The sequence below is a fragment of the Rhipicephalus microplus genome, chromosome 7 (genome assembly GCF_043290135.1).
Source record: "Rhipicephalus microplus isolate Deutch F79 chromosome 7, USDA_Rmic, whole genome shotgun sequence".
In the NCBI taxonomy this organism is placed as follows: Eukaryota; Metazoa; Arthropoda; class Arachnida; order Ixodida; family Ixodidae; genus Rhipicephalus; species Rhipicephalus microplus.
In genome coordinates this window covers 11089118-11112615 of record NC_134706.1, presented here as the reverse complement: position 1 = coordinate 11112615, position 23498 = coordinate 11089118, and the positions used below count along the sequence as shown (strand labels likewise).

The 23498-nt window shown below is 47.2% G+C and overlaps 2 protein-coding genes across 2 annotated transcripts in view; one reads left to right on the top strand and one right to left on the bottom strand.

Annotated features, from left to right (window-relative positions):
- Positions 1–23498, top strand: part of LOC119179417 (uncharacterized) — a 54839-nt gene that overhangs the window by 16367 nt on the left and 14974 nt on the right. The window contains exons 7-8 of the mRNA XM_037430483.2: positions 21868–21980; positions 22932–23089. Coding sequence (XP_037286380.2) covers positions 21868–21980; positions 22932–23089 — 271 coding nt within the window. The remainder of the gene's footprint in view (positions 1–21867; positions 21981–22931; positions 23090–23498) is intronic.
- On the bottom strand, positions 717–12334 carry LOC142766812 (uncharacterized). Its single transcript, XM_075868032.1, has 5 exons — positions 12182–12334; positions 11380–11531; positions 4646–4713; positions 4123–4200; positions 717–1369 (listed from the first exon to the last, which is right to left on the bottom strand). The coding sequence occupies exons 1-5, from the start codon at positions 12308–12310 to the stop codon at positions 1245–1247; spliced, it is 552 nt and encodes a 183-aa protein (XP_075724147.1). The 5' UTR covers positions 12311–12334; the 3' UTR covers positions 717–1244.

Genomic DNA, 23498 nt, shown 5'->3' with positions numbered 1-23498 from the left:
TTAAATTCTCGATGGTCGTTTACGTCATGCACTTTGTAATTTTTGAGAAGACGAACGAGGTTTTTATACTGATTACTTGGGATGGTGGAAGCCCGTACTCGGACAGGAGCCTCATTTAGGAGGCCGAACTTTTCGCGCTGTTTATATATTCTAATTAGGCGCACTTGGAGAAGGGGGGGGGGAGCGCTGAGATAAAACTTTGCCTCCCTCCTCTCCACTCCTAATGGGGAACACTGCACACACATATGAGAGTTACATTAAGAATGGTGCCTTAAGTGGGATGCAAAATACGCTAGCAGACTTACAAGAGACACCTCAACATCACCACTGATTTTTAATACATCTATGAAGTTGCTTAATACATTTATGAAGGCCCCTTTGTAACTGGAGAGGTATTTGCCCTGCAGTGGGTGTAGTTAGGCTGCTTCTTTAGATGATGATGATGATTATTGTGATAGCAATATCACGTGCTCTGCAGCGTGCTGAACTTGCATGTTCTTGTATATCCAGGGCGACATCTTCACTGAATATATCTGCCTGTCTACTGTGCCTCGCGCGGGTGAGGGGTTCCTTGTAGTTGCGCACGCAGATTCGTTGTCATGCATGACAACTTCGTTAACCACGGTGGCTAATGCAACCCCGGTGGCTAATCGGGACGCGAGTGTTCCCGGCCGTCCAGACCAAATGCGTGGTTGGAATTTTCACAAACGCCGTGATCAACGACAGCATTTCGTTTATTCAATGACACGAAATGACGATCGATACGTGATCTCTTTGCTGCCTTGCAATGAGAGAATGAGTTTGATTCCAGTCGCGTACCAGTATACATGGTGCATGCTCACGGTCTTTTCCGTCGACCCTTCTTGCCTATCATTCAAGTCGTCGATCCACATGGGCTTTCACTACATTAACTAATCTGAGCGTTTGGTGATCCTTCGCCACCCTCATGGTACCGCGAACCGGTAGAGCACATTTGATTGTATCGGGACTAAGAAGTCTTCTTTCCTTCTTGGAGACATGTTTGCTTTTTCCCTGCAGGGGAAAAAAAAGTAGTTGGATACTTGCGTCCCACACTGCATCGTGACATAATCTATACATTGTTAAGGTATTTCACCACTGAGGTACAAATACATTTTGCGAGCGTACCTCGATACACAAGTACAGATATTCAAAACTATCTCTATCGCGATACACTTGCGTCGTTCTTGTTGGCGATCTAGACTTGTCGATCTGGACTTGTCGGTCTAGACGTCGGGGCACAGTTGTCTCCTGTGCTGGCGGATGGGCTCCCCGCAGGCGTCCGCAAAGCGTACGAAGCATTCCTGCGGTACGCGGTCTTTAACTTCCTTGCGAACCCAAAGAAGGCATTCTGGAAGGAAACGAAAAATAAAACAAAAGCTAACGCTGGAAGTCTGGCGAGTTGGTGCGGGATCATGTTACGACAGAAGAGCGCAGCAGGACAGGACACAGCGAAAGAATAAGCAGACGAGTGCACACTCGCAAATAATTCAGTATGTATGATCCGCCCGACTCATGGCCGATCCCCCAGAATGGTAAGTGCCAATGATCCTAGCATCATCATCATCATCATCATCATCATCATCATCATCATCGTCGTCGTCGTCGACTGGTCTATTGAGGGCACGTGGCAACCGCCTTCAATGGCTTCCAGCGGGGATGACATGTCAATGTCAAAAACTAACAGAGTAACAAATGAAATAAAAAAATCATTATGAAATTCAATCAAGGCCACGTGGTCAGCCGCAGCGCAGATAAGCGAACTCCTTGTCAAACGTGCTGATAGATGGAGGAGACATCTTCCTTATTCCTGATACTTAAGGACTGCAACATCTCGTGGCCTGTGTTTCTTTCACTGGAGGCAACTGTCCCATCCTTGCTGGACACTAAGGTTGCGACGTATTTTCAATAAATCACTTCTAAGTCGGTGATTGTCTGTCTCTTAGTTTCCTAATTTTGTACTGTTCTGCTGAGCAGTTTGTTATGAGATGATACACTGAAAAGAACAGTCACAAAACTGGAGCGGTAGGAACGTGTAAGAATGTCTCCATCGTAAGCTGAAGTGGCAATTAACTGGATGTGGCAAAGTTTTCTTGCCCTTCCAATCACTGTGTTTTCATGTAAAATTATCCCTGCAGCTGTAGTTTTTTTTCTGAAGTTGCCGCTGCCGTGTTTCCCTGACATGAGTGTTTATGTCAGGTAAACACGGTGGAGGCGAGGCTAGCAAACGGCGAGGCCCCATTCCCTCCTCCCCGTTTACGGTAGCTAACCGGGCACTGGTCTTAATGACCTCCCGTCTTTTTTCTTCGCTATTTCTCCCTGACCCAAAGCCTACTTGGTCGTCGCCCACCCTGACGACTTACGTTTATTACGCACAATATATATTACTTTCCGACATTCTCGCTGCAATTTACATGATTTTCATTCTCTCCTTAAGTTTATGAGTTACACAGAAAATTACCATGCTCAAGGATTTGGCCTTTATGAAGAGGCGTGTCTTAATGTGATTTACTGAAGTCATCCCACCCCTCCTCTCCTCCGTTGCTGTTCTGAATACACTCGTAGGGTTAATCTGATTCAATGCGTAACCTTGTCGTCACTTGCACGTGTTTTCATTGCCATGTTCTTAGCCCATTTAAATTTAAAACGCACCATTTACGCACGGAATAACTTTCCCGCTGGGATCCCTATCAGTAAAGACCCATAGTGCGTCGTTTAAATGTATGCGACAGCGTTTCGGAAGTGCAGTCATCTTGAAATAGCAAAAAAAAAAAGAAAGATATTGGGAAAGTTACCCACTAATGGTACGAAGGCTGTGGAAACAGAGAAGCTGGTGACGTTCCCATCATTCACGACTCTTTCCCATCCCCTTGCTATGTTAACCAAACTATACTAAACTATATTTCACACGGCTAAGCTTTTTTCTGAATCTTTCTCTTTCTTTCCTTCTCAGTTTCACACGTTGGTTCTCTCTTTCAATTTATATTTCTGCCTTTCTTTTTCTCATTATCTTTTTTTCTTGTTCTTTTACCCATAGCAACGCAATCGTATGGTCCCCTAATTGCTTGCCCCGTTTCCCTGTCTCGTTTTCCGAGGATATAGTTAGGACGCTCGCCTCCAGACCGTGGGTACCCATTCTCGAATTTCGCCTCGGCAAGAAATTTCATTTTATTTTAGTTATTTCTTCCCATCCTCCTCTCCGCTTATCATCTCTTATCCTCCTTATTTCATTCATCCTCTGTCCGTTGCCGAGCAGTTTCCCCTTGACGTTCGCGTCCCTCCTCCTTCCCGGCTCCTTCTTGGCTCCTTCCCGGCTCCTTCCCGGCTCCTTCCCGGCTCCTTCCTGGCTCCTTCCCGGCTCCTTCCCGGCTCCTTCCCGGCTCCTTTCTTCGGTACCCCTAGTTTTTTTACTAGGCTTTACCCTTTCTGACCTCGGCCTCCAACCTTCTTGCCCATCACTCCCCTGCACCCCCTGTTCTCTCTTGGCATACCCTAATACCGTGTACCTTCTGTACGCTGCTGTGCATACACGCCTAACTTCCGTGGCGCATAAAGAGGGAACTCTGGCGCTCAGTGTCTATGGTAGCTGCAACGCACGGCGCTTCAGCGAGCATGGGAATGATGGGTAGTACACACATTTGTCCATTATTCGTACTTCTGGTCTGCTTTTGGCTCCGTGTGTGTGTTCGTGTGGCTTGGAGCTGTTTTATTACGAAACGAGTATTAGCAAATGTCCAGCGGTTGCGCTTCACCATTTTATTTTATTTAGACTTACTTTCCAAATCGACTCACGAAGTTCAAAAGGGTTGAATCTTTCTTTCAAAACAAAACCGAAACACAGCAATAAACGAAGCCGCAAGTACGAAGACTATAGGCAAATGTGTGTGCTACCCATCATTCCCATGGTCGCTGAACGATCGCAGCGCCAGAGTGCCCTTTAGTTAAATTTAGGGAACTAACTCTATGCCGTGGCGTATACGAGTTTTTGTGTGCGCCACCTGGAGTTAGGCCGAGCTTAAAAAGCTATACACTGTTATAATATTAAGTTGTCACAGCTATCCAGTCTTATATAGCTGCCCACGAAGTCATCATGTGGTGACTTACGATGTCCGTGGTACTCGAGGTCCATCACGAGGCAGTCGTCGTCCATGTAATAAAATACTCCCTCCAAGACTGTCGGGTCTGAAACGAAGAAAAAAAAAGTGGCGCTTTATTTTTAATCACCGTTTCTTACTTCAACTCCCCTATCTACATCACCTATTTATATTCTCCCTTCTATATAAAGAGTAAGCGGTTCTATTCCTCGGGCTGACATCGTGGTCAGACATTTTTTTTTGTTTAAATTTCTTCCGAAAGCTACTGCCACGGCCCCCTTTTTCTTAACTGTGGTTGCGCGTTGGTTCCGCGACAGAAATCGAGTGCATAAACCCTTGATGAACCTTTGCGTTAATAATAACAGTTGATGCTGGCTGAGGCTCGAGCTACTTGCAATGCTCCCGCTTAGTAATTACTAGTTCGTTAGTAAATTTATAGAACTCTCTGGAAAGCAGACGTTTGACCAGACTTTTTTTCACTTACTAACCTCGTATATGGCGCAAGTTAGCTGAAACATCCTGTGGGCACTCACCGTCGCCTACTGTCATTTCCATTGTGCCAGGAGTAGGCCCGGGTCTGACCGAAAACGTGATTTCCTGTCTGCAAATCAAGAACAACGTAATGTTAAGCAGGCTGTCCCAACTAAAGTTATCAATAGTTACAACAAGCAAACACAGGAAAAGTGAGAGATTTGGGTCAGATGGGAAGTTTTCCTGTCAATCAATGTTGAATGCAGTTTTCTTGCACAGGAACCTGAGGCTGGTGAGTTAAAAAGAAGCACTCCTAACAATTCCTTGACACCCACACGCACCCTATATATGAGCCGGCTACAACATTAGAATAAGTCTATACGAATAAAAACTCTGTACTCTTCTAACCTTGTAGCCAAACTGAAATATGTGAAAAAGGGTTTATTGACGACTGTTGCGACGGTGGTCCTACGAAGAAACACGATCGTGCAGGAGCAACGGTCAAGCAGATGCCGGCGATGATCAGCACGAGCCGAGCGAGCGAAGCCCAGCACCCAGTACCCAAGCGGTGGCGATGTTGCTTGCCAACGACGCTCTTTCTTCTTCACAATTTGCCCCCGCCGAAAAAGAGCCATCCTGGCGACCTAAGAGTCTGGAGGCAGAGGGCTATAATATGGCTTAAGGCGGGCGACGTGGACGATGTCACGTCCACGCCGGCGCATGTCGTCAGATGGGGAAAGTGGCTCGATGAGAAAATTCACCGGCGAGGTTTGCTGCAAAACGCGGTATGGGCCCTCGTACTTTGGAACGAGTTTTGAGGAAATGCCGGGGGTTTGGCAAGGAACAGCCAGCCATACAAGTGATCCCGGGGAATAGCTGGGGCTTTGTGAAGAGTCGACGTTGTTTTCTTTCTGGCGCTGTTGTTCTCGAGACGTAAAGGTGCGTGCGAGTTCACGGCACTCTTCCGCATTTCGGGCAGCTTCGGACACAGATGGGCATTCGGATGCGTCAGGACGGTATGGAAGGAGAGTATCGATGGTGTGGGATGGTTCGCGTCCATAAAGAAGAAAGAAAGGTGAAAATCCAGTGGTAGACTGTGCCGCGGTGTTATATGCGAACGTAATGAATGGAAGAATGCGATCCCAGTTAGTATGATCGGATGTCACATACATGGCGAGCATATCGCCAAGGGTGCGGTTAAATCTTTCCGTGAGCCCGTTAGTCTGCGGGTGGTATGCCGTGGTCTTGCGATGAACAACATGGCATTCAGAAAGCAGAGACGTGACGACTTCTGATAGGAAGGCTCGACCTCGATCGCTTAGTAGTTCTCGAGGTGCACCATGTCGTAATATGAAGCGATGAAGGATGAAGGATGCTACGTCCCGCGCAGTGGCACTTGGAAGGGCGGCGGTCTCAGCGTAGCGTGTTAAATGGTCCACAGCGACTATAATCCACCGATTTTCATCTGATGTTGTCGGTAGAGGGCCATAGAGATCAATTCCGATCCGATCGAAAGGTTTGGCAGGGCACGGAAGCGGTTGAAGCGCACCGGACGAGTGGAAAGGCGGTGATTTGCGACGTTGACAGTCAGGACAGCCCATAACGAATTTTCGAACGAAATTATACATTCCGCGCCAGTAGAAGCGATGGCGAATGCGTTCGTAAGTTTTGAAAACTCCGGCATGACCACATTGGGGATCGTCGTGAAAGGAGGCGCAGATTTGTGATCGCAAGCTGCGCGGGACAACCAAGAGCCACTTACGACCTTCGGGGGCGTAGTTGCGTCGGTGTAGTAGCCGATCACGAATGGCGAAATGAGCAGCTTGACGTCGGAGAGATCGTGGTACCGCAGTGGTTGACGATCCAGAAAGACAGTTAAAAAGAGAAGCGATCCACGGGTCCTTGTGTTGTTCACTGGTAAATGAGTCGAGGTCGAGAGATGCGATGGAGATACGAGTGGTTCCGCAGGCCGAGTCGGGAGGTAAAGGCGAACGCGACAGGGCGTCGGCGTCAGAATGCTTGCGTCCGCTGCGATAGATGACACGAATGTCGTACTCCTGGATTTGCAGTGCCCACCGAGCTAGGCGGCCAGAAGGGTCTTTCAATGTGGCGAGCCAACAAAGTGCATGGTGGTCCGTTACCAGGTCGAATGGGCGACCGTACAAATAAGGGCGGAACTTGCGAAGCGCCCACACTAGCGCCAAGCACTCTTTTTCAGTGACGCTGTAATTGGCCTCAGCTTTAGTAAGTGTGCGACTCGCATAACCGACGACGTATTCGGAGTAGCCCGGCTTGCGTTGGGCGAGGACGGCGCCTAGACCAACCCCACTAGCGTCTGTGTGAACTTCCGTTGCAGCTGTTGGGTCGAAATGCCGAAGAATTGGAGGAGATGTTAGCAGACTACGGAGCGTGGCAAACGCGACGTCGCAGTCAGAAGACCAGGATGAAAGGTCTGCATCACCGCGTAGGAGGTTGGTCAGTGGTGACATGATCGATGCAAAATTTCACACGAAGCGCCGGAAGTACGAACATAGTCCGACAAAACTGCGTAATTCTTTCAGTGTTGTAGGTTTCGGGAACTCAGCGACTGCTCGCAGTTTTGCAGGGTCGGGTCGAACACCATGCTTGGAGACGATGTGCCCTAAGATGGACAGCTCTCGCGCGGCGAAGCGGCACTTTTTAAGGTTCAGTTGGAGCCCAGCGTTGGTTAAACACGTCAGAACCAGTTGGAGCCGAAGCAGATGCGTAGGAAAATCGGGAGAGAAAACGACAATGTCGTCGAGGTAGCATAGACACACAGACCACTTCAGTCCACGCAGTGTGTTGTCCATGAGCCGTTCAAACGTGGCAGGAGCATTACAAAGACCAAATGGCATTACGTTAAATTCGTACAGGCCATCTGGTGTAATGAACGCAGTTTTCTGGCGATCAGCTTCTGCCATAGGAACCTGCCAGTATCCAGATCGTAAGTCTAAGGAGGAGAAGAATTCGGCTCCTTGTAGGCTGTCAAGGGCGTCGTCTATGCGCGGTAATGGATAGACGTCTTTCCGCGTCACCTTGTTTAATCGCCGGTAGTCGACGCAAAATCGAATCGATCCATCTTTTTTTCGAACTAGAACGACAGGAGATGCCCAAGGACTGTGCGATGGTCGAATAACGCGACGGCGTAGCATCTCTTCGACCTGGTCGTTGATGACGTGACGTTCTGCAGCAGAGACACGGTACGGTCTTTGACGCAATGGCTGGTGCGAACCGGTGTCAATGTAGTGGTGCACTGCGGAAGTCCGACCCAATTGCGGCTGAGAAACGTCGAATGAATTCGCGAAGTGCTGGAGGAGATTAAGAAGCTCGGCGCGTTCATGGGCACTTAAGGTGTCGGCGATGGAACTCGAGAAGGTGTCACTCGATGAGCACTCCAGTGGGGAAAGCGCATGAAGTTCGGTCGAGGCGATACTGCACGATTCGTCTGGCATGTTAAGGAATAAACAGGAATCGAGGTACTCCACTCGACCGAGACATTCGCCGGCAAGTAGTGTAAGCGGTGCAGAAAGGGGGTTGTGGACGAAAATATTGCTTCGGCCCGCAGTGACGTCGAGTGTAGCGAAAGGCAAGGAAACGGCTCTGCGGCTCATGAAAATGTCGGAAGGTGTAAACATTACTGTCGCATCGTTATAGTCATCGCAGCAAACCGGGACAACGGCAAGAGAGGCTGGCGGAATTTCAGTGTCCTCACGCACGACAAGTTTTGGCGACCGCTCAAGGGTTTCGTGCAAAGGTTCGTCACACAGGTGCGAAAATTGAACTTCAGCGCGTGCGCAGTCGATGATGGCATGATGATTTGACAGAAAGTCCCACCCTAGGATAACGTCATGCGAGCACACCGAAAGGACGATGAACTCGACAACGTACATAGAGCCTTGGATGAATATGCGGGCCGTACAGGTGCCAAGAGGTCGAACTTGTTGTGCGCTAGCTGTACGAAGCAATAGTCCAGAGAGCGGTGTGGTCACTTTGCGTAGGGAGCGGCAGAGCTGGGCGGCTATAACAGAAACGGCAGCACCTGTGTCGACGAGGGCAAAGGTAGAAACACCATCGACAGATATAGCGACGACGTTAGCTGGTGAAGTGCGAGGACTTGAGCAGGACTTGAGCATTGAGCATTGCGAGGACTTGAGGACGACGGCGCAGTTCTTGCCTCTGGAACTGCGGCGTTCAGTTTTCCCGGTTGGAGGAAGCGGGTCTAGGACGCATTGGGGACAGTGATCGCCTGCGAGGAGATGGGGAGCGGGGAGAGTGAGTTTGAGGCTGGTGTGACCGAGACTCAGGAAAGTTAGTGCATCCATACTGCGGTGAGGGATAGGGAGCAGGTATGTGCATGGGCTGTGGGTCATACGGTAACGGCCGAGTAGCGTCGCGGAGTGGTTGGAAGCGACGGCGACAATATCGTGCCACGTGTCCTGGAGTACCGCAGGCGTAGCAGATCGGTCGATTGTCAGGAGTGCGCCAGGAATTGCTGACTCGTGGTGCGGCCCAAGGTGTCGAAAATGGGGCGGAGTGGGGAGCGACTGAAGACATGGGTGGCAAATGCTGCTGGCGGGGTCTGCTACGTACCACCTGGGCATACGTAAGGGGCGCGGCCACGGGCTGCATAGCCGGCGCATGGGCAACAGGCATGGCCACAGGCTGCTGGTGGGCAGCGACGGGAACAGCCTGAGCTACCTCTTCGGCAATAACGTCGCGGAGTGGTGAGGGCAGACGAGAGGACGGCGGCTGCTGCGTGAAGGGAATCAACGACAGTTGCCGAGCTACTTCTTCACGCACAAAGTCTTTAATCTCTTGCAGGGTTGGTGAGTGGTCGGGAACAGAAGTGAGACTGGAGAGTGAGTCGGCGTGTGAGGAAAATGGGCGAGTCAGGGCGCGCTGCTTGCTCAACTCGTCGAAACTTTGACACAAAGTGACAAGTTCCGCAACGGTGGCAGGATTACGGGCCAGGAGCAGCTGATATGCACCGTCATTTATCCCTTTGAGGATGTGTTGAATCTTCTCCGACTCGGGCATGGTGGTGTTCACACGGTTGCAAAGACCAACAATGTCTTCGATGTAGCTGGTGAAAGATTCCGTTGGCTTTTGTGCGCGAGTCCGCAAGCGTTGTTCGGCTCTGGACTTGCGGACTGCGGGTCGGCCAAAAACGTCAGCAAAAAAGGTTTTAAAGATGGACCACGTCGTGATGTCGTTTTTGTGGTTATTATACCACATTTCGGCCACGTCAGTGAGGTAAAAGATGACGTAAGTCAATTTGTCCGCGTCATCCCACTTGTTGTTAGCGCTCACCAGTTCATAGTTAGCGAACCAGTCTTCCACGTCGGTCTCATCAGCTCCGCTAAAGACCTTGGGCTCTCGCAAACGAAGAACGCCGGGGTTGCTGGGGGATGGAGTGGAAGAGCCAGGTTGCGCGTTGTTGGTAGCCATGATGGGAGGTAGCGTTCGGTTGCGCAGCTCCAGGTTCAGGCGACGGCGAATGGCAGCACCCAGGTTCAGGCGACGGGGAATGTCAGCACCTTCCACCAATTGAAAAAGGGTTTATTGACGACTGTTGCGACGGTGGTCCTACGAAGAAACACGATCGTGCAGGAGCAACGGTCAAGCAGATGCCGGCGATGATCAGCACGAGCCGAGCGAGCGAAGCCCAGCACCCAGTACCCAAGCGGTGGCGATGTTGCTTGCCAACGACGCTCTTTCTTCTTCACATATGTAATAAACTTGACTTTTAGTCCAATGTTTGCCAAGTTAAAATTAAAAACTAAAACCTGACCCGACGTTTCGGGACCAATTCGGACCCTTCTTCAGGGTTGACTGTTGGGCCGGCTGCGATGCTCGCGACTTTTTTTTGTGGTGTCCCCCGGTCCATCGCCCGTCTTCCCGCCATGCAGATCTCTGTCATTTCCCAGCCAGACAGATCTCTGACGAATATGATCGCCTTTAAATAGGAACAAGTGTAAACTCCGCCCCAAAATTGAAAGAATTCGCATAAGTGCCCGTATAATCACGTTTGATGGTTTCCGTGACGTCAAACACTGTTCGACTATTTCGGGTAGGCAATTTTCTGATGCACACAGATATTCGTATAGCTGATTTTCGCTAAAAAATTTGCGCTCTCAGGCAGCCGAAAATAATAATTTATGTACATGCAGGACGGACTTGAAATTATTAATACGAGGAGTACTTCCATTAGCAGCGAGAAAGGCACTTGCGATTAGTGGCGAAAGCGGCAGCGGTGGTGAAAAGCGTTCATTAAAAAAACGAGACAGATAGATAGATAGATAGATATATATATATATATATATATAGAGAGAGAGAGAGACGTTTGAGTCTGACAGAGAGGCTCTGCGAGCCAGGTGGTGTCCCTATCGTCTGGGAACCCATTGGTCGAAGCTGCCCGCCTGGCTCTCTGGACCAAGGCCGTCTGGTTAAAAAAATTGGCGCAAGAGCACGAGACACAAACGCAGAGTACGCAAGGACGGGCACGTCATGTTCTTTCACCGGTTTTAACTATATGAAGCCAGGCCAGCTTGTCCAACTATCGGTGTTACTCAAGGCCTTCTGGGCCTGGTGGTCTGAGTACCCATACAGTCAGGATCGCTTCCCAATTCTTTCGGTTAGGGGTTAGGGTTAACCGTCTGCTGTCGAGAGCGTTGCTCCGGCAATGCCAGAGCCGCGACAATGGCATGGCCAGAGACGACAATGTCGACGCGCGCTGTCGAGGTCCACATTGTTTTGTGGCCGACTGTATGCATACCTTGGCGAATGGTCTGTCTGGTGGAGGGTCCACACGAAGGTTGCCGTTTGTGCCTCGTAGTCAATCGCGGTGCGGTTCGCCGTCAGACAGTCGAAAATGTCGTCGCTGTCCGAGTCCGCTATGGACAGCGCGGACTCCCAGCTTGAAATGATCTGCGGTGCGGAATAAATGGCCGGTATAATGCCACAAACAATGCGAAGTTTCAGAATAGCGTACGCCAAGTTTGCGTTCGTTACGGTCGCCCGCTGTCTCCGTCACCTAACTGGAGTTGGCAAAAGGTTAGTGCACGACGTGTGTGCAGTGGCGCGAAACACCAACACAAAGCTTTGCTTAGAATATTATAAAACTTCATAGTACAAGGCTGACCTCACGTGTAGCCCTTTGATATTTCAAATTCATCGTGATGGTCTATAGGGATAAGTGTGCTCTTGACCCCCGACCCGAAGATCATGGTATCGCACATCGGCTGAAATGTCCGCGTTTTGATGAATGCTTAATGCTAGATAGAGGCTTAGATTTTGGTACACGTTAAAACCACTTAGTCTCAGTTTAGGAGCCCTCCACTACGGCGTCTTTCATAAGCGTATCATAGTTTTTGGACGCAAAGCAACATATTATTACCTATGGTATAACACCGTGGTCAGTACTCGCAGATGTCAAGAGACCTTTTCCTTTTCTTTTCTAGATGTGTTTACCACGGTTACCACGCAGGCTAAATGTACCGCGCCATCTAAGGTACGTTAAAACGGTAATATAAACTTATAAAAAAAGTTCGCATGTAGCCATGTCTTAAACTGTATACCTTGAAGCTTTCCGGTAGATCGAACTTCTTCAACTTCATCGGACCACCCGGTGGTCCGAGCTTCGCCTGGATAACGTTGACAGTGCAAAGCACGGCGACCAAGACTACTACACTGAATGCTCCTTCCATCGTCTTGTAATGTGGGCCTATACAGTCTATCTCAATTTAGTGGTGCCCTGGACAACTACTTATATATAGTACCTACTGCCGATTCCTCCTTGTTTGACCTCGCGGTCTTACGGCGTAGATTGAGGAGCATTTTGAGGGTGCGGTGCGTCTTATTTCTGGGGAAATGTGGCTTTTTGCTTTGCTCTCAGTATAGGGCCAAACAACTCTCGGATAGTTTAGATCCGCGCTGTTGCCGGATACCTGCGCGCGAGACGGCAGTTGTCGTAAACGCGCGGAAACAATCAGCGCTTATTGTGGCTTCGTATCAGCTGTAGCACCATGCAGAGGCGCGAGGGTCTGGTTCTCATGGTTCCTGCAAGGTGACCTAGTTGGGGTCGTCGCGCCACGGGTGAATAGTACTGCCATCGATGTCGTGTAAAGATAGCGATAATGTGGCAATGACAAAAAAATCAACAACCAAAAAACGCGAAAGAAGAACCGCCCGTGTCATCTTGTTTACTTCTACGAGACGATGCAGACAGGATTCCATGGGTGGCGTTGGCCCCTTGTGACGTAGCTGAAGGACGACTTTTTTTGGAAGGCTATTGTTCTGTCGCGACGCGCCATGCGTGTGTCGGCCATAAACTTCGGATTATGTTGTTTTGCGTCTCCACATGCTGATGTAAGTGAGTTTCCTCGTGGCAGACAACCTATACGAAGACCAGTTCCATCGCGACTGTGGAGGTATTATCATGCAAAATTAGCTAAACAAACTCTCGATGTTCCCTCTTGTACGCATGAAAAATAAAGGAAGAAAGTCCTTCAAAGCCCACTTGCTGTGGGAATAAATGTAATGTGAATCAGCCAGCAAGAAACTGCATACACCGCATCATAGGTGTTCGCACCACAGGGGCGGGGGGCGGAAAGGGGCGCCCCCCTCCTTCTAGTCACCTTAGAGAGGGGTGCGCAAAGTCAGCCCCCTACATTTGCACATTAGTAAGAGGGGGTGGGGCACTGTGACGATAGAGCTTTCTAAATATAACGCTAGAACATTAGAACATTCTATGGCAGATGTCACAGTATCGTGACGTGGCTGAAGGCAGGAGACTGGTCGGATGGTCGGAAAATAAACTGTTTATTCGGGCCTAACTTGTGGCCACGTAAAAGGAAAGTAAGATTACAGCAAGACACTGTCACTGATAGCGGCGAGCAGAGCGTCGATAGATAGCGGCGAGCAGAACTGACAAGGGGCGAAGCGCGTCGGCCTTTACACACTTGCCAATGAATGTTCTAGCCTTATCGCTAGCGGCGCCGTATAGGCTCCAGAATAATCTGTAATGTTCACGAAGTGGGCGTAATCTTAAGAAAACTATCTACTACAGCCTCGAAGCTTTTCGAACATCGTAGGGGCGATTTGCGCTGAATGTAGTTTAACGGGGTGATAACAAAACCTGAGGAAAGGAACGTGGAAATACACATTAGAGGGAACTGTGGCACTAGTGTCTATGGCAGCTGCAACGCACGGCGCTTCGGCGAGCATGGGAATGATGTATAGTACACAGATTTGTGCAATTTTTGTACTCCTGGCTTCGTTTGTGTTCGCATGGGTTGTACCTTTTTTGTCACGAAACAAAAATCAGCACATCTTCAGCGGTTGCGCTTCACTACCACAATATTTCAGGCTTACCGTTTCGAATCGGGTCAAAGTTCAAAAGGGTTTGTTCTTTCATTCGAAACGAAACCAGCCACGCCGCGGTGGTCTAGGGGCTAAGGTACTCGGCCGCTGACCCGCAGGTCGTGGGATCGAATCCCGGCTGCGGCGGCTGCATTTTAGATGGATGCGGAAATGCCGTATAGGCCCGTGTGCTCGGATTTGGGTGCACCTTAAAGAACCCCAGGTGGTCTAAATTTACGGAGCCCTCCACTACGGCGTCTTTCATAATCATATGGTGGTTTTGGGACGTTAAACCCCACGTATCAATCAATCAATCAAAACTAAACCGAAACAGGGTGATAAACAAAGCCACAAGTGCGATTCGCCCTCCGAAAGTACGAATACTATAGGCAAGTCCGTGTACTACTCATCATTTTGTGTAAATAGACATGGGCATTGATATTTGCACATACCGTGTTCGAATTGGTTGTTTCGTAGAATTAAGTAGACACGTCCAAACACATTCACCTTTGTGGTTCCGGCCGAGTACAATCTGCCGTTCTTTGGGTGTTGGTAGTAGGCTTCTTGTTGTCCTGTTCTGCCTGTCGCATCTCATTGTTCGCACTGGAGATGTTGAGACTAATCCAGGGCCGGATAAGATAGATCAGCTACTAACGTTCCTGAAGGAGTTGGCGTCTTCAAACGAGAAATTTCAAAGGGATGTAACAGGTAGGCTGCAGGATATGCAAGCAGGCATCACAGATGTAAAAAGACGAATATCCAGTTTAGAAAGAATACCCAAAGATATAGACATCCTTCGGGAAGGTGTTGTTGCTCTAACCTCGGCGCTAGATGATGTAAAAGCTGACCTCAAGAGCTCCGACGTGCCGGCACTTCGCCCCGTCCCTGAAGAAGTCAAAACTCATCTCCAAAATACTGGCTCAAGACAGTTTGAACAAGCTAGTATTGTAGTTGACAATCTGAGTAACCGGCTGAGATGAAATAATCTGATATTCAAAGCAGTGCCTGAACAAGGAGGTGAAAAATGGGACGATATGAAAAAACTTATAAGCGAGTTCGTTTTGCGTAACCTTGGCCTTAACATTGGAGAAATTGAACGTGCACACAGAATAGGTCAACAAACACCCGGTAATAATCGCCCAATCATTGTGAAATTCTTGAATTTCATGGACAAGAGCACCATCTTGCAAAGTGCATCAAAACTCAAAAATCTTGCATCTCCATTCGTTTGGATAGAAGAAGATTTCTCACCACGAATTCAACTTATTAGGAAAAGGCTGCGGGACTCCGCACGCTCTGAACGTAAACCTAACGAAAAGTACAGATTGCGGTTCGATAAACTGTTCTTGGGTAACAAACTCTATACCTATAATAACTCGAGCGATACGGTAGTCCCACTTTCGAGGCGGGACGCGCCTGCGCCAACTACGTGACCCAAACAGCATTGCAGAAGTAGAACCTTATCTTTGATTGTGTCGAACTTCAGAAGCATTTTTCATAAACAGGACCACCTGTGTTCTTTTATCGAGGGCTGCTCTGCCGACATCGTACTTGGTACAGAGACATGGCTGTCCCCAGATGTGGCTAACTTTGAGCTATCACTGTCGAATAACTTCCTCATCTTTAGAAAAGATAGAACGGCCTCTCGGGGCGGTGGTGTGTTAGTTGCTGTAAAAAAACAGCTTTAACGCTCACATAGTTGAAACAGAGGCTAGCATTGAAATTTTATGGGTCGCACTACAGTTATCGTCATTTGTAACCTGTACTGTCGGAGTATGTTACCGTCCGCCAAACTCGCCAGCCGACTTCAATGAAAAACTGAATGATTCGCTCAGCCTCATACAATGCAGTTATCCCCGGTCCCCTATTTTTTTGGCAGATGACTTTAATCACCCAGGCATAAACTGGCGGACGTGTACACCCGAAGACAGCGCAGGAAGGTCTGACCGTCAGGAATTTCTTGATGTACTAGCCCTGTTCAATTTGACACAAATGGTTGTACTTCCGCCTCGCGGTGATGCTATTTTAGACCTCGTATTGACTACTGAGCCCGATCATGTACTTGTAAATGTTTTAGACAATATCAGTAATCACAATGTGCTTCATTGTGAATATACTTTAGAGAACAAAAAACCAGAAAAGCCAAAGAAAACAATCTACAACTACACGCGTGGTAATGTTGATATGATTTTAAATCAACTGTCTTCTTTTTCTTCGGACTTTTTGCGCACCTTTTTGCTGCGCACAACTAATGAGAACTGGCATCTCATACAGACGCAGCTAAATGAACTAAAAGAAAAGTATATCCCTAAAATTGAAATGACAACGTCAACCCAGAGCGCCCGGTTTAACTTGCATGTCAAGTGCAGCATAAATTAAAAAAAAACGACTTTAATCGAAAGCCAAATAGTCGGGATCCGCTAGTGATTGGGAGCGTTACCGTGAACAATCCAAGCAATGTAATACAGAAATCGAAGTAGTCAAACACAAATTCTTCAACAATGATATAACAGCGCTCTTAAGGGAAAACACAAAAAAATTTGGAAGGTAATTAACCCTAAATCATCTTCGTCATCACAAGTGTCTATATCCAAGGATGGTGTACTTCTTTACCCATCATGTGTTGCAAAGGAGCTAAATAATGTTTTTGCTTCAGTATTCGCAGAAGAAAATCCCATTCCGTCTGACCTTAAGTTCACTACTCTAGATTCGGTCATGAACGATTTAATTATTTCACACCAAGGTATTGAACGAGCTATTGAAAGGCTCCCAAACAATTCGGCACCCGGCCCGGACGGCATCTGCACAAAAATGCTAAAAATAACAAAGCCTGTTATTTCTCACATTCTAGCTTCTTTTTTTTTCAGCAATCTATTGATAGTGGTAGCATACCAGACGCGTGGAAAATTGCCCACATCACTCCTATCTTTAAATCAGGTGACCCCTCTATGCTCAGTAACTATAGACCAATTTCACTAACGAGCATATCATGTAAACTTTTAGAGCACATTATATCATCCGCAGTTATGACATATCTAACCACGAACAAGTTCTTCTTACCAAGTCAGCATGGTTTCCAGCGTGGCCTTTCATGCGAAACTCAACTATTCGAACTAATAACCGATATTCACGAAGCGATACATAATAAAACAGACGTCGTTGCCCTCTTTATAGATTTTGCCAAAGCCTTCGACAAGGTCCCCCATAACCGCCTAAATATGAAACTAAGCGCCCTCAACATCAACCCTAACATCTGTAAATGGGTTGCTAATTTCTTGTCCGATCGCTATCAGTCTGTTTTGTTAATAATACCTTGTCTTCATTAGTAAAGGTAAAATCAGGTGTTCCGCAAGGTACCGTGCTAGGACCAATCCTATTCCTAATTTACGTTAATGATATAAGTAACCAATTGTCATCCCCAATCAGACTTTTTGCAGACGATTGTGTAATTTACAGACAAATTACTAGTCATATTGATGCGAGTGCGCTGCAGTCTGACATTAACCAAATCACCCGATGGTGCTGCCAATGGCAAATGGAAATTAATGTTTCAAAAACAAAGTATATTCAATTTACAAAAACTACGAAACCTGAGCTGCATTCTTACATGATAAACAATAGGCTAGTGGAAAATGTGAACACAATAAAATACTTAGGAGTTCATCTTGCACACTACCTCTCATGGAATGCTCATGTTGAGGCAATAGCCAGTAAGGCTTTAAGAGCTCTAGGATTTATTAAATGACATTTGCACTCTGCTAACCAATCCACCAAACTTCTCACATACACAAACTTAGTTCGCTCGAAAATGGAATACGCCGCTTTTATTTGGAATCCAAACCAGCAATACCTTATTCATAAACTTGAGGCCATTCAAAACAAAGCAGCCCGCTTTATCACAGGAAAATATTCTCGGCTATATAGCATAACAACTATTAAAACGTCGTTGAAATTACCGACTCTCGAAATACGTAGGATTATCGCACTGCTGTCTCATTTCCACAAGCTTTATTTCGGTGAGTCATCTTCCTTACATTCACAGATTAAACCAGCTCATCGCATTTTTACACGTGTGGATCATGTTTACAAAATACAGCCCATGTTTGCCCGTACTAACTTCCTTCGTGACTCACCATTGTTTCTTGCGATTTATCATTGGAATAAACTACCAAGTGATGTTGTAACTGTGCGTGATCACGACACGTTTGTCCGCAGATTAATGGAGATGTGGAATGTAGAACCGTAACATTTTGTGGCTTTCTTTCGTTTAGTCTAGTGCCAATATTACATCAGTTATCGCGCACATCGTTTCATGCCACACTGAGTACTACATTACTATGTCTTCTTTGGTGCAAAATTTGTTTCTGTATTTACCTTTTTATTATTTTTTGCGTGCTCTGTGTAAATATTTCTGTTTTGCATATGACCCCGCTGTATTGTAACTACCCCCCCCCCCCCACCCTATGTAATGCCCAAACGGGCCTTTAGCGTATATGAATAAATAAATAAATAAATTCCCATGATCGCTGAATGATCGCAGTGCTAGAGTTACTTCTAGCTAATTTTGGGAAACACATCTGTGACGAGCGGCGACTCCTTTCGGAGGCGAACACATATGGACCGTGTTAATTCGCTTTGAAACGAATCAAGGCCTTCGCGCCACGGCATGTCCAATATCGGATGATTGTCATGCATGCATTCATGCATGCACGAAACTGTGTACACCATGATAAAATAACTTGCATCGTTGTATATGCAATGCCTGACGTGCCGTTAATGTTCGTCGTAGCAGTGTTCATGTATATCAAGATAATAGTTTGTACGTGAGCTCATCAAAACAATGTCATGTAAATCGTAATGTGCATGACATGTGTGTGCATGTAATGTGCATTGTTTATACTCGTCATGCGCCCCTCCCATGCCATTCTGATGTGTATATAAATATCAAGGTAAGGAGTGTAAGCCGTCAGGTGTGGCTGTCTTGCCGTTAACACTTAAACGGGGGAGCCAGGATTAAAACTTTCATTACTTATTAAATGGTATTAGCGTTAATATATACGTGAATATTTCCATGCACCTTGGCGCAAAAACCAGATGGTATTTGGATTAACGAGCCATCGCATTTCTATGTGGCACTAGCTCATGCTCGGGATACAATTTTGATGAAGAAGTGTTAACTTGCTGACATGCTTTCGCCGCAAATAACACACACACAAAGTATAAAAACATTCAACGACAAGCACAAGTGGCCTTTGTGTGTGTGTTATTTGCAGCCAAAGTATGTTAGTAAGCAGGTACCAACTAGGCCAACAATCAGTATTGTTACAAGCGTTAACTTATAGCCCTATTTCTTTCGATGTCACTCGGTCTCGCTCACCTCGATGCATCTATTGTCTTAGTATACTGTTACAATAATTTATGGTTGAAGAAAACGTGAATGATTCATAGTACTGTGCACTGTACTCTGTCGTACTCCGTAGTTGATCGAGAATGGGCATTGACAATACTCTCTGTGACAAACCAATAAAAAGTGGAAGCTCAGCCCACGTGATGGCGGCAAGTCTGCTCTGCAATCATGGAAGAAAGTTCCAACGACTAGACTACCGACTCGCAAGTCACAGGCGAAAATACTCGAGGTTCGTGTACTTAGATTTAGGTGCACGTGAAAGAGGCCCCGCAACGTTTTTTTTCCAAGTCCCCATGGAATGGATTCACTAAAGGGGCTTATTGCTCACACGTTCACCACCGCAAGGGTTTTCAGAATCCGTCCCGTACCAAGGAAGCCACAAAGACTTGTCACACGCTGCGATTGCATTCTCTCTCATTTCGTGCCAACGGAAGCGCTGGAAGCTAAGCAGTGAGGGATGACACGGTGAAAGAAAATACGTCACGCGTGCCTCGTGACGTTGAGCACCTTCTCTCTCTTTCTTTTTCGGATGTGTTCCTAGACGAGACGGGAATCGCGGCCTACCGCTGAGAACGGGACCCTTGTTACCGCTATCCTTGCTGCCGGACTGCTGTTCGTGCTGAATACGACGGCGTCCCTGCTCACTTGACCTTTTTTTCCCTCATATCCACTTTTCTCCCATTCCCCCTTCCCGCAGGCGCTGCGCCGTGCTCTGTACCGGGCTGCAGAAATGATGATGATGATGATGAGGATGATGATGATGAGGATGAAGATGATGAAGACCTAAAAGCTGCAAAAATTAATCACCTTCTTCTTTTTATATACTACTACCATGCTGCAGATCGATTGCTCAAGTGGTGGTATCCAGCGGGGGCCCCAGTAACGACCGAGCATGCCATGCTCAAACCAGCCAATGGCCGATGCTTGCCTGGGACGTAGTGATTTTTGAGCCTGTGACGTCATTTGTCAAGAGAAGAAAAAAAAGAGGCGATTTTCAGTGGACTGAGAATGAATTGTAAATTCCAGGCTGCGTGCTTCGCTAAAATATTTGGCATGCGTGTTCTCGGTAACCTCGACTATGCCGATCGGTAGCGCTTTCGGACCATACTTCTTCAAAAGTTTTCCAGGACCTCTTTAAAGACCACAGGAGGCAGAAATCTCGAGAGCCCTGCACTATACGGCGTCTCTTGTAATCATGTGGCGGTTTTTTGGCGTTAAACCCTTTCTATTATCATTAGCCATGGTAGGTGGTTTCCGCTCGAGACGTAAGTACTTTTTATTGGCTAATGCACATACTACACATATTAAGAGACAAAAATTTCGCCGTTACTACCCGACACATCATGTTCGGTTCAGAGGCGATGTCAGAATGAATCATTTTGCTGGGACGCTCAAGCTTGCGACTTGACTTTATAGCCACGGAAAAGGGCGTTTGTATAGGAAAGTCCGCCACATGAGACATCATAGAGGTGCTTGACTTTACGAAAATTAGTAAATGCTATTACGTGAAGCAACTATATATGCAGATTCTTTCTGTGGGAAGGACTGCCATGGCCGTGGGTGGAACTAACGTTTTTTTTTTCTTAGATTCTACCCGTGTATGAAAAAGCCTGTTCGATTCCTCGATTCAAAAAGTTAATCTTACAGCACAGCCGTTAAGCTGACAGTTTGGCGTGTGCCATAAATAAAAAAAATTGTCATCATCATTAGCTGGCACGTGCCTGATCACCACCAAAGCACTGACTATACAGATGACTTCCTTCATCTCTTCCCCAGTGCAGGGTAGCAAACCGGATCTGTGTCTGGTTAACCTCCCTGCCTTTCCTTGCATCGTTATATATCTCTCTCTCTACAAAAGAAGCTGAAACGAGCTATTCTTAACGGTGTTTGGCTAATCGGATGTCACTGCGTGTTGCTGTAGAGACCTCTTGAGTGGCTATGCCACTGGTTAGTGAGAGACGATTAGACTCTAATTAAGTATTCTTTTAGGGAGCAGAATCGACGCCAGTCGGGAACGTGCCACTGCCAATTTGTTGGGTACCCCATTTTAGAGCTCTCCGTCTTCTGCCGGAGTTGAAATGTGCGCCTCCGACTTGCACTTTGACACACAGGACATTGTCACCCATGCTGTGACGCTTATCTCTTGAGTGGAAATTTTGTGCGCCTTTTGCTCTCCCGGCAAAGGTCGCGTTCGAGGTATAAACTACATTGAGATCAGTTTGCTTGGTGAAGCTACCGCGTTTGCGAAAAGAATGAACTGCTAAATGTGAAAGCCGAAGTATATAACTATAAGAGCTAGGTGAAGGAGCAACTGAGACAGTTCGTGGTCGTCCTGTGTATATATGTGCGTTCTTTTCGTGCGTCATTATTTGTGTTTGAGTAGCGCACAGCAAGTTTCTGGCTGCTTGCATGTGACATTCCAATTTCTTGCAATCATATTCATTGCTTCGCCCTTGAGGTGAAACTTTTTTCCCTTATTTTTTCTCATTGGTACAGTTGGTATAAGTCATTCGTGAGGTTCCCGGACAGCTACTGCTATACGCTGGACTACAGCCGGATCGCGAACGAGTCGCACCCGCTCAAGCGATGTCGATATCCCTGGGATTACGGTGAGTTTTACAGAGCTCAGCACGGTGGAGCACACACTAAAGCTCACTGAAACAGCCAGCGTCCTACGACACTGCCCTTGGCGACTACTGCGGGTACCTATACTGGGTTAGTTTAGGTCCCCGCTGCAGACGCAACCAGAGCTGACCAATAGAAGCACCAGGGTATATTTGTCCGTTAATCTTTTTTTTATAACTAGGCTATACAAGACTGTCAGGCGCCTTTGTCTCGTATGTTTTGGGAGTACGGGTCGTTGGGCACCAGGTTCACCGAAGAAGAGTGGGACGCGCTCCTTCAAAGCCCCGCCAATTAAAACCAAGTCCTGGCCGCCCAGTGCGCCCGTGATCACGCCGGCAGGCTAGACCTGTCGGTAACGTCTTGGGATTAACCAGGTTCACGTTTTATTGCGTTTTTCTAGACCCTATAAAAATTTGCTCACTCACTCACTGTCACTTCCTCGTAATTTATTTTCTATGAGCCAAGCTCCTCTTAGTCTAACCTTGTCCCTCGTCAGGAGTAACTGGTAGTATATCCCGAACAGTACAATAGATGGCACTGTCTCATGAAGTACATACAAACTGCAGTTGAGTGAAGATGTCCTAGATGGCGCTGTAGCGCTACTCTTCGAGTGGCTACTGCGCGCACTGTGCCTTGGTGCACGGGGAACGAGTGCTTCTCTCTGTATCCTGCATTGTCGCCGTACGTGTCAGATCGTTGATGGGGCACGGACGAAGTGGAGTGGTGGGCGCGGTGGGCCGTGGCAGCTCGTGCTCGTCGCCATACAGACAGACAGAAACACGGACGGATGGACAGATGGACGTTTGTCTTATTCATCATCATTCACTTTGTGGATATGCTGTGATTTTTTTTCTTCGTGATTTGTGGAGCCTACTACATTTTCTTGTTTTTCAAATATCCGTGTTCGTGATTGGTTGGCTTGCTGTTCGTCGCAGAAATGACGTCTGTGATTGGCTGGGACGTCGTGAACGCCCTGGAGGCGGACCCGTTTGGCGCCGACGCGTCGGTGCACGAACACGACACCAATTCGGCCGAGCAAGCGCACTCGCTGTTCTTCGAGCCCCAGTCGAGGTACATCATTCTGGTTGAACAGGTACCGACGTTGATAACACAATTCATTCAATCAATCAATCAATCAATCAATCAATCAATCAATCAATCAATCAATCAATTGCTTAACTTAGCATTCCAAGTAGCAACATTATAAGACCTGGGCGCTGTGGCAGGCACAAAAAAATGAACTATAGAGAAGACGAAAAGCTACAAAAATTTTAAATAAAGACAAAAAACGAGCAAAAATTTACAAGAGGCAGTGCATTATACTAAATATTATATTATAATGGGATTAGAATCGTAATTTGATTTTTGTAAATTCTACACGGTAAGTTTTAATAGACGGTTTGAAACCGTAGCTAGAAGCTTTAAAAGGGTGCAAACAGCTCAAGGTGACAAATTGTACATGAGAACTTGAGTACGATAAAGACGCACGAAGGGATATGCAT